Source organism: Calliphora vicina, chromosome 4 (assembly GCF_958450345.1).
Source record: "Calliphora vicina chromosome 4, idCalVici1.1, whole genome shotgun sequence".
Classification (NCBI taxonomy): Eukaryota; Metazoa; Arthropoda; class Insecta; order Diptera; family Calliphoridae; genus Calliphora; species Calliphora vicina.
In genome coordinates this window covers 7,069,239-7,080,526 of record NC_088783.1, presented here as the reverse complement: position 1 = coordinate 7,080,526, position 11,288 = coordinate 7,069,239, and the positions used below count along the sequence as shown (strand labels likewise).

Here is an 11,288-nt window from a genome sequence, read left to right as displayed (position 1 = left end):
TGACATTCATTGTTAGTTTTTTAAAGTTCTCATATTGTTTAAAATGTTGTTTCAGTTCAGAAAACATTCTGAATTGTTCTGAAGAACTCTTTTTCGTACAAAACCAGTTCTGTGCCCGAATTCTTTAAAATAAATGTTTTAATAAGTTTTCCCAATTCTTGCTTTGTTTTTGATTTTATCTCCATAATCAATTAAAATTGAAAACATTTCATGTTTTTACTTTTTTCTGAGTTATCTGAAAGCCATAAAACTTTAATAACTTAATACCTTAATTAAACTCAATACCCAATATTTTTATTACTTCTATTGTACTTTGTACCACAAACTTTAAACTCTTAACCCAAATTTTATGTGATTTTATAAAGAAAATCAACAAATTTCACATAATCATAAAAGTGCGAAAAAAACTGAATTATAAAAAAAAAAATCCAATAAGAAAAGAAACTTTAAAAAAATAATAACAATAGTCTGTAAATACAAGTACAAAGAAAGAGAAAAACAAGTAAGAGTGCTATATTCGGCTGTGCCGAATCTTATATACCCTTCACCAAATTATACTTCAAAATTTTAAATATTTTTAGGTAAACAAAATTTAATTTTTTTTCCAGTTGTTTTTTGAAATTTTTGAAAAAAAAAATTTTTCGATTGTTATTTTAAATTTAATTATTTTTTTTTTTTTAAATTTAAAATTTTTTTTTTAAAAAATTTTCTTTTTTTAAATTTAAAAATTTTTTTTTTTTTTTTCAATTTTTTTTTTTAAAAAAAATTCGGGTTCAAAATTTTTTTTTCCGATTTTGACCCATTGTAGGTCCAACTTACTATGGTCTTATATACGTCGTTGCAAATGTCTTTGAAATATCTATCATTAGATATCCATATTGTCTATATTAATGTCTTAGTAATCCAGATATAGGTAAAAAATAGGTCAAAAATAGAGGTTGTCTTGGTTTTTTCCTCATATCTCAGCCATTTGTGGACCGATTTTGCTGATTTTAAATAGCAAAATTCTCGAAAGCATGTCTGACCGAATTATTGAAGATTTGGATCCCGAAGATATCTGGGGTCTTCAGAAAACTGATTTCAACAGACAGACAGACGGACAGACAGACAGACGGACATGGCTTAATCGACTCCGCTATCTATAAGGATCCAGAATATATATACTTTATAGGGTCGGAAATGAAAAATGTAGAAATTACAAACGGAATGACAAACTTATATATACCCTTCTCACGAAGCTGAAGGGTATAATAAAAGATCACACCAGAAAAAAAATGTGAACAACATGCACAAAATAATGTCAACTAAATGAGGAAAAAACATTGAAAGAAACGAAAGCAACGATATTTAGTAAGGCCGGAAATGAAAAATTTTATGGGAATTTACAAAAACGAAAATTAAAATTTCATGGAACGTGGGCAGTGCCACGGATTAAAAAGTGTTCCGTGCAAAAAATTTGCTGGTCCATTTCAAAGATAATTGACTTCCTCCAGAGTGGCCACAAATATATATTCCCATAATCATAGTCAAAAATAAAGTACATTTTAAGAGAATTAAACTCGACTTTACTTAAAAGTGGACTTTAGGTCTATCATAGACAAGTTAAAGTATACTTCTGACGCTGAAGTCGACTCTAAATCAGCAATGTTCACGCCATACAACAATTGTTTGAAAAATTTACACACATTTGTTATGCTCTTTTAAAAACTTTTGTTCATTCATCGCTGAGAATGCCAAGAAACCACATGTGATGGACTATCGCAATTTTTTTCAGAAATATAATAAGCATTGTTGTTGGTTGTTTTTGTTTGAAGCATAGCAAACACACGCGTTTCAATTACAATTGAACACAATAAAACAAAGTCAAAAATAAATACAAAATTTATGAGAATTTCGGACTTACAATGTATATTTTTTCATTTCCTTAAAATTTAAATTACATTCATTTGATAAATTGGTTTTATTTGACAAAAATTCTAAATCTAAACTTTCTTCATTTTGTTATTATTTTAAGTGTTTGACATTATGTTTGCTGGGTAGCTCTCTCACCAATACATCTTCATTTTTATTTTTGAACATCACTCCCACTTGACCACGGCTATCGATAATGAAATCACCATCGAAGTTTTCTCAATAATTTCTCGGGTAAAACATTCGAAAACGGCTATCGAAAGCGACAAGAGAATGTGCTCCTAGAGCTCACCTGTCGCTCAGTTTGTGGCAGCAAATCTTTCGATCTCGGAGTTTCGCTTACGATATCAATAGCGAGTATTTAGCAATATTAATTATGAATTAAAAAAAACATCTTTTAAGTTCCTATCTCGATATTGAGAAAAGTTTATAAAATGTTTTTTATTGATATTGCAATCGTGTTCGTAAATGATATATTTAACGATATCGAGATACATTCGCCAGAGATATTGTTAACAGTTTACATTCGATATTGCTAAAGATTCGTTGGTAATGCGATAGCAATACTTCGAGAATGAATATTTTGTTTCAATTCCATTTTATTCCCATAAAAAACGCTATTTCTAGTATTACTTTAAAAAACTTAACAATTAATTTCATATTTATTCATTACATTTTATGTAAAAATATCTTATAATAAAAAATAAATTAATAAATGCATACATAAATTTATTAGTAAATAGTGTTAGTTTAATAATATTTATTTATAAATAGTATACGTTTAAGGTGGTAGCTGCTCGTTGTCATGTTTTGTTTTTTTGGAAGCGTATTTGGAACATTTTGTCAGCCTGTCATGGGCGTACTGGAAATGCTTTTGAGTTATTTTATCAAAATCCTCGTCTTCCAGGGCAAATTTGTTCTTAAAAGCATCTAATTATATTATTCGAAAAATATTTATATATTAACATTTATATATTAATCAATTTAAAAATAGACTTACGTCGAATAGCCAAAGTTATACGGCATCCACGAATGCATTGCATAGTGTTAGTTCCTCTCCACGAAAACTGCTCCGCAAGGTTGTCGGAAAACATTTTTTCTGGCGACAAGGAAAGTTCTTTAACCTTAATAAAAAAAAATACTTATTGATAATAAAATTATAGTACATAAATTAAATTTGTAAGTGTTAACTTACAAATTGTTTAAAAGTCTCTTCCTTTTCCAACATGCTGGTAAATTCGTTGTACTTCTGGATAGTCTCGAAAGGTATATGTGGAACAACATATTCACTACAGCATACATCCCCATATACCGTTATTCCTCACTGTTGAAACCTCGCTTCTTATGGAAATAACTTCAACAGTGAGGAATAACTTTTTTAAGGACTTCAATATTTAGTTGAGACTCCACACTATTATTGTTAACAAAATTGTTCGTACTGTCATTAAAACATATTAAATTATTAACCACATCACTTGCAATCACATTAGTTGTATTTATGACATGTTTTGCTTCAGAAATATATTTTCTATTCTTTCTGTCCATTTTCTTACCATTTAATTGAATTTATTTTCACTTTATAGGTATTTGTTATATTTATTAACTTTTTTAATTTATTTTTTCACACTTTCGATTTTAATTCAATCCGTTTACAATGACTCCGATTTAAAACTAATATTGTTTTCTGCTTTGTGCTTTTGGTTGCACAAAAAAAATGCCGTTACTTTGTTTTTTCATAAAAAATGCATTTATTTTCTTTCGTTAAACATACAGTCGCAATCAAAGTAAATTAATAAAGTAGACTCAGTAGAACAGCTGACTATTTTTTTTACTTTGGTCTGAACTGTCATTTCACTTGTGGTTGTTGTGGCGAAAAATACAACAAGCCCAAAAGCAAAAACAACAACAGGCAACTTTGACAGCTCAGACCTTAAACCAAAAACAAAACTGCTTGTGGTTTTTGTAAATGTTGTATTTGTTGTAGTACTGTCGCTACTTTATTAATTTACTTTGGTCGCAATATCACTTTCGAGCCTTTGCAAAGACAAAATATATTTTTTTTGGTTTCTAAGCATCAGAAAAAAGTACTTTGCTAAAAACAAGATCACAGTATCATTAACAAATCGTTGGCGTCAATTTAGCGAAGCTTTTTTTAAAAAACGAACCTTCGAGAAATTTTGAAGCATAGATAATTTCTCGAACATTTTTGTTTCGAAATTTTAACGAAAAAAACGTATTATCGACAAGTTATAGAGGATTCAAATTTTTTGAAATTTTCGTTGTTTTCTCGAACATTTTTATTTTGAAATTTCTTCATTTTAGTGAATAATCTTTATTTTCGAAACACAGGTCGGGCGAAACTCTAGCTGAAGTTGTTTTTAACTCGTTTAACAACAGCATCAGCTGTTCTTCGCCGAGTAAAAAAGTTCGTCACAAACAAGGCGAATTTATACAAGGTGGAGTCAGTGAAACAGCTGATAATTTTTTTTTTCGCTTTTTGGTTCTAACAACTGTCAAAGCTTGTTTTTATATTTAAATATCTACATATTCTAAGCATATTAACAAAATATTTATTGTTTACATATATAAGTAAAGCCCGCACTATTCAATTATCTACACTATATTAAGTTTAAATACTTATTTGTTAAATTTTTCATTTTGTTTTTTTGACATTTGTTAAGACCAATCGTTGTTTTTGTAGAACTGACACCACCTTGTATAAATTCGCCTTGGTCACAAAGTAAAAAATGTTTAAGTTTTTTTTTTTTTTTAATTTTTTTTTATATTTTGTATGTAAGCTGTTCAGCGTTGCCACTTGTCTGTTTTTTGTTGTATATTGTAGGGTTCTATAGCTGAAACAAAAAGTCGACTCTTCGACCTTTCGACTTTTTCCGTTTTTTAAAAAGTCGACTTTTCGAACTTTCGACTTTTGGTAGTTTATGAAAAGTCGACTTTTCGAACTTTCGACTTTTTAGTTAATCGACTTTTCGACTATTTTCGACTTTCCGACTATTTTCGACTTTTTACCATTTCTTGTAAAAAATACATGGTTTCTACATTTATTGATGCGCCTTTTGTAATGTTTAGCAATAAAAATTAAATTTATCAAGGCGACAATAGTTAGAATAATGTTGTAAGAATTTTGTGTAGAAAAAAGCTTTATTTTTTAAACATTTATTTATTTATTATTTACATATATTAGCATACACTACAAAAAATGCAAGTGCAATATTTTTTTTAAACAATCTAAAAAGTCGACTTTTATCGACTATTCGACTTTTTTCGACTTTTGTCGATTATTTTCGACTTTTATCGACTATTCGACTTTTGAGATAACATAATCGATTATTTTTTCCTACCAAAAAGTCGATTTCGACTTTTCGACTTTTTTCAGGAAATAGTCGATTGTTCGAACAATCGACTTATAGAACCCTAGTATATTGTATGAAAACATTTTCTACATTTGCGGTGGCACCCAGTTAAAGTCGGTTCAATTTAAAACATACTTTAATTTTGACTATGGTAGCAAATTAATAAAAAGCAGGTTTTTATTTTAAAGTTGTTTTTAAAAAGAACCGACTTTAGTGTTTGACTATGATTATGGGCCATAGAATTTAATATTCCATGGAATATCGTTGCTATCTTGACACACTTTATAATTAATATATCTTGACTTCCACTCAACAGAAACCCTAGAAAACACTTGAGCATCTGGCATCTTCTGTTGCTAACAATTCACTGCGAATGCCTGAAGGAAGAAGATGTTTTCGCATAATTATTTTGTTTTATTTTTCATGGAGTCTTCTTGCTTTGTTAAAAGTCTTTAAATCTACAACGAAAGTCCTAAATAAAACAAATTAAAACAATACAAATTACAAAGAGAAAACTAAATTTCAAATAAATGTTAAAAATATCAATATAATTTTAAGTGAAATAAGAGAAAAATATTTGTTTGCGCGTCAAGATTTGCAACAAACGATTGGAAAGTAATTGCAAAAAACTTGAAGCATGGCTCAGATACAAGAATACCAAGATTTAGTATTGGATGCCTTAGAAGTGGTGGAATTCAAATTGAGTAAGTTTGTCACAAATAATTAGAAAACTAATAGATAATAATGGATACATTTCATTGTGTTAAAGTACGTTCTAAGTCGGATTTGGAAAATGAAGAATTAGCTTTTCACCCCTTGATGGCCCATCAAATATTTGGCGAATCCGAAAGCATATTTGGCTATCAAGACTTAAAAGTACGCATACTGTACACAGCCGGACCGTTGCACATTTATTTGGGTATAGATTACGACAAGAAGGTGGACGAATTGTCTAAGGGAGATATTAAGGCTGATGATGTGGTGGCAACGATAGCGGAAAAACTGCCGGATGGTTGTTATTTTGTAAATATGGATGAATTTCTAAAGACTTTAGATAAGGCAGACAAATTCCAGCCTTTTGGTGAAAAACTTTTTGAATTTAAGCAAGAAGATGATGGCAAAGAAAGAGTGTTTGAATTTTACAATTCCAACTACAAACAGCCTTCGTTTTTGAAATTTTTCTCACGTTTGCAGACATTTGTATTATGGTTTGTGGATGCCGCTTCTTATATTGATGTAGATGATCCACAGTGGTCATATTTTATATGGTATGTACAAATTTTATATTTAGTTTAATATTTATATTTTAGTTTCTTTAAATAAAGTTTTGTTTTTTTGCAGCTATGAAAAATTTAAAAATGATAATGGTGAGGTATCTTTTGCCACTGTGGGCTACACCACCGTCTATGAGTATTATGCATATCCCCAAAATATACGTCCTAGAATTTCTCAAATGTTGGTTTTACCACCTTTCCAAAAGTTGGGCGTAGGTACCAAATTTCTAAAAACCATTTATAATTTCTATCAAACTCAGAAAAATGTCATAGACATAACAGTGGAAGATCCCTCGGATGATTTTCAACGTATGCGTAATTTTGTGGATGCCTCTTTGTGTAAGAAACTGAAGTCGTTTCAAAAGGAGGAACTTAAAAAGGGTTTTAACAAGGAAATGATCAAGGAGGCTAGAGAAGCTTTGAAAGTAAATATTTCTACAATTTACCACAATATATTTTTATATTATTTGCAAATTTTTGTAGTTAAACCCCCGCCAGTGCCGTAAAGTCTATGAAATTTTACGCTTGTTTTATATAAATATACACGACAAGGATGATTACACCTCCTATCGTTTGGATGTGAAAAAACGTTTAAATGCTGTGTATCACAAACAATTAAGTGATATTAAAAAAATGGAAAAGGCTAAAATGGACACTGAATGGTTACGGGCCCGCTTACCCAATCTGAAACTGCGCATTGAACAGTTACAGGAGGAATACGAACAAGTGGAAAAGGAATATCAACAAGTTATTGAGAAATTACGAGTAATTTAAAGGCAGTTCTTTTTATTTTAGTCTAATTTGTATAATGATGTTTCGTTTTTCCTTTTTTCATTTAATTTTCGTTTGTTTACTCATTTTTTAAATTATTTTAAATAAAAAACTAGTGATTGTACTAATAAAACGGGTTTTGTCAAATGGGCATGTTATTTGGGTTTTTATAGCCTTCACCATGAGTGGCAAGGGTAAATATAAGATTGTCATTCCGTTGTAATTTCTACATTTTGATTTTACGTACACATAAAGTATATTCTGCAATTTTATAGATAACGCATTACCTGTTGTCTGTTGAAATCAACTTTCCGGAGTTTGTTCACCGATAAAAGTTTTTAATATTTATGTTAAAGCATACATAGTCTTCTTATTTAAACTAAATTTTTTTTAATTAAAAAAAAAACATTTTTAGCATTTAAATTTATTTTAAAACGTTTATAAGAAAATTTTATTTAGGATTGTTTGGCGAATTCATATATATGAATTCGCCTTGGTTTCGACTTCCTCAATTTTTTTTTGATTTTCCTTTGTGAATTTCAATCAAAAACAAGTAAGAAAGTATGGTCGGTCAAGCCCGACCATATAATACCCTACACTAAGTAAAAAAGAGGAAGAATTTGGTAAGGTGTTAAAAAAAATTAAAAATCTGCCACGCACACTATCTCAAAATATTTATAATGACAATTTTCATAAAGTGGGCGAGGAAACGGGTGGAAATAGCGCAACATTTAATCTACTATGAGCTTTTTCTTTCGTCTGGATATCTTTACCTGTTTTAAAGTTATTAGCAAAGAAACTTAATAATTTGCAAGCTAATTTGCAAGCTTTTCTGACAATTACGCCCACTTTTCAAAAGATTTACTACTTAGGGAATATTTCCAAAAGTTTAAAAGCTATTAAACTGAAAATTTGTAGGGTTGCAAATTTGGAAGTGGCAAATCTAATGGCAATCATAAAATTATGCCACACCTACTATTTTTCGAGATATTTATGTCAGTAATGATTATAACCACTTTTAGCTATGTGGGCGTGGAAGTGGACGGTTATAACGTTATTATATTTAAATCTGCGGTTTAAAGCTATTATTTGACATTAATTTTATTTTAATATTTCTATTAGTTTTTACGCTATAAGCTTTAGAATATATTATGTATTAAACAATTCACTTGCTATAAACTTCTGTTCACCTATTACTCCTAAACATTTTTGAATTATTATTTTCATAAATATTTTGTGCTCTGTAAAAAAGGTAAGTCGTTAGCGCTGTAATTCTGAAATCTTTAAAGCCATATCCTTGAAATTTGTCATAGTTGTAGAGTGAGAATTGAGTAATGTGATAATAAAATTAAAAATCTGCCACGCCCACTCGATCTTGAAATAATCATGGATATTATAAAGAATGACAATTTTCGTAAAGTAGGTGGGGCAAGGGGTGGAAATAAATATTCACCCCTATCGGCAATAACATGTGAAATTTTGTTCCCATGAAATATCCATTTCCCTCGAAGGGAAAATTGCTATCGGGAATATCACGATGAACTTTACATTCACAATAGTTGATTTTGTTCGTAGCAGCTGTTTATTGTTTACAAAATTCCATCTAAAAATTTCACAAGGGGAATTTTTTCACGTGAACAAAGTTGATGAACAAAAAAAAGGAAAAGGGAAAATATTTCATGTGAAATATTGATTCGCGATAGGGGTGATTATCACATTATTTATTACACCTACTTTTCAAAAATTTTACTGGGCTCTGTGAAAGTAAAGTGTTTAGAGCAATAATTCTAAAAACTTTAATGCCATATACTTGAAATTTTACATAGAGTGGAAATTGTGTAAGGTAATAATAAAATTCAAAATCTGCCACGCCCACTCTTTCTCAAAATATTCATGCTTATCATAAAGAATTAAAATTTTCATAAAGTGGGCGTGGCAACCGGTGGATATAAATATTTTTATTGGATAGAGCAACATTTAATCTACATGTTTTAAGGTTATTAGTTATCAGTGACCGTAAAAAAGGACGTAAAAAATACGGTAATTTTTTCATGTTCCAACTTTGAATGCATGTAACTTTTTATAAGGATGAGATAACTGTTATCATGTTATTTTTATTGCATTCGAAATTTTAGGCCCATAGGCCCGCCATATCTAAATAAACAAAAAAAGGACCAAGCAGAATTAAAAAAAGAAATAAATAAACTTAAATATCTCTTGAAAAAAAATATGAATAGTCCTTAAGGACTATTCATAATTCAAATTTCAACTCATTCGGATTATATTTGGATTTTTGGAGATATTTTTAAAAAATGTGAGACCCGAGATGTCGTGCAATGTTGCTAATTAAGTGTAAAGTGCTTTATTTACAACTTTTGTATCTTTGGTGACCCCCACTGAAATTTTACGGCAAAAAATTTCGTAGAATATTTTAATATTTTTCTCGAAAAAAGGGTCAAATTGACCCCTAAATAGAGGAGATAGAGGGTTAAGATCTTCCACAAAAATGATCCCCATAAAATTCCTCAATATAACTCTGACAATAACAATTCTCTCAGATATTAACTTACAACATTTTTTCCAGTTAATATAATGCTACCTTCGATCAAAAAATTAAAACTTTAACCCACTGTAAAAAAAAACATGTAAGAGAGCTATATTCGGCTGTGCCGAATCTTATATACCCCTCACCAAATTATACTTTAAAATAAATTTTTTTAAATATTTTTAGGTAAACAAAATTATTTTTTTTTAATTGTTTTGAAAAAATTTTTTTTTCGAAATTGTTTTTTAATTTTTTTTAAAAAAAGTTTTTTTCAAATTTTTTTTAATTTTTTTTTTTTGGAAAAAAATTTATGACAGAAAAAATTTTTTGATGAAAAAAAAATTCGGGTCAAACAATATTTTTCCCGATTTTGACCCATTGTAGGTCCAACTTACTATAGCCTTATCTACATCCTTGCAATGGACTTTGAAATATGTATCATTAGATATCTATATTGTTTATATTAATGACTTAGTAATCCATATATAGATCAAAAATAGGTCAAAAATCGAGGTTGTCCCGGTTTTTTGCTCATATCTCCGTTATTTATGGACGGATTTTGCTGATTTTAAATAGCAAACTTCTCGAAAGCATGTCTGACAGAATTATTGAAGATTTGGATCCCGAAGATATCTGGGGTCTTCAGAAAATTGATTTCAACTAACAGACGGACAGACAGACGGACATGGCTTAATCGACTCCGCTATCTATAAGGATCCAGAATATATATACTTTATAGGGTCGGAAATGAAAAATGTAGAAATTACAAACGGAATGACAAACTTATATATACCCTTCTCACGAAGGTGATGGGTATAAAAATCAGACCAGCTGGACTATAACAATTCTATAAAAATGATCTTATTATATTCTATAAAAATGATTTACTCAACATGCCCTTTCAGATAGGGTTTCTTATAGGGTCGCTATTCTGTTCCAATCAAAAAGTCTCAATTTGTTGGATAGTGTAAGGTTTTAATTTCCTCTTGATATCCTAAGGCGTTTGCAGGTTATAAGCTAAGAAACTTAATAATTTGCAAGCTATTTATTACGCCCACTTTTTAAAATATTTTCTACTTTCGTTAATATCTCTGAAAGTTTTAATTTGAAAATTGGTAGAGTTAGTAAATATGGAAGTGGTAAATTTAATGGCTATCAAAAAATTATACCTCGCCTGCTATTTATAAGTCAGTAAAGAATATAGCAACTTCTAGCTAAGTGGGCGTGGTAGTGGGTGGCTATAAAGTTATTCAATTTAAAGCTGGAATTCTCTTAATGCATTTGCATGTTATGAGCTAGGAAACGTAATAATTTGCAAGCTATTTGAAAAGTTATTAATTTGATAGTGGATAGATGACTAATAAAATTCTGGTAATGACTTCCAGAATATTGTCCTTGTTTTCTAATAATATAAAA

General features: G+C 29.5%; 1 protein-coding gene and 1 long non-coding RNA gene across 2 annotated transcripts; one reads left to right on the top strand and one right to left on the bottom strand.

Moving 5' to 3' along the window:
- Positions 1-2,540: 2,540 nt before the first annotated feature.
- On the bottom strand, positions 2,541-3,029 carry LOC135958935 (uncharacterized). The gene is made up of 2 exons (XR_010576477.1): positions 2,912-3,029; positions 2,541-2,841 (listed from the first exon to the last, which is right to left on the bottom strand). It is a non-coding gene; the product is annotated as an uncharacterized LOC135958935 (long non-coding RNA).
- Positions 3,030-5,806: 2,777 nt separating this feature from the next.
- LOC135958782 (histone acetyltransferase type B catalytic subunit-like) lies at positions 5,807-7,460 on the top strand. Its single transcript, XM_065509680.1, has 4 exons — positions 5,807-5,986; positions 6,052-6,550; positions 6,624-6,981; positions 7,040-7,460. Exons 1-4 carry the CDS (start codon positions 5,920-5,922, stop codon positions 7,328-7,330), a joined length of 1,215 nt encoding a protein of 404 aa, XP_065365752.1. The 5' UTR covers positions 5,807-5,919; the 3' UTR covers positions 7,331-7,460.
- The last annotated feature ends 3,828 nt before the right edge of the window (positions 7,461-11,288 follow it).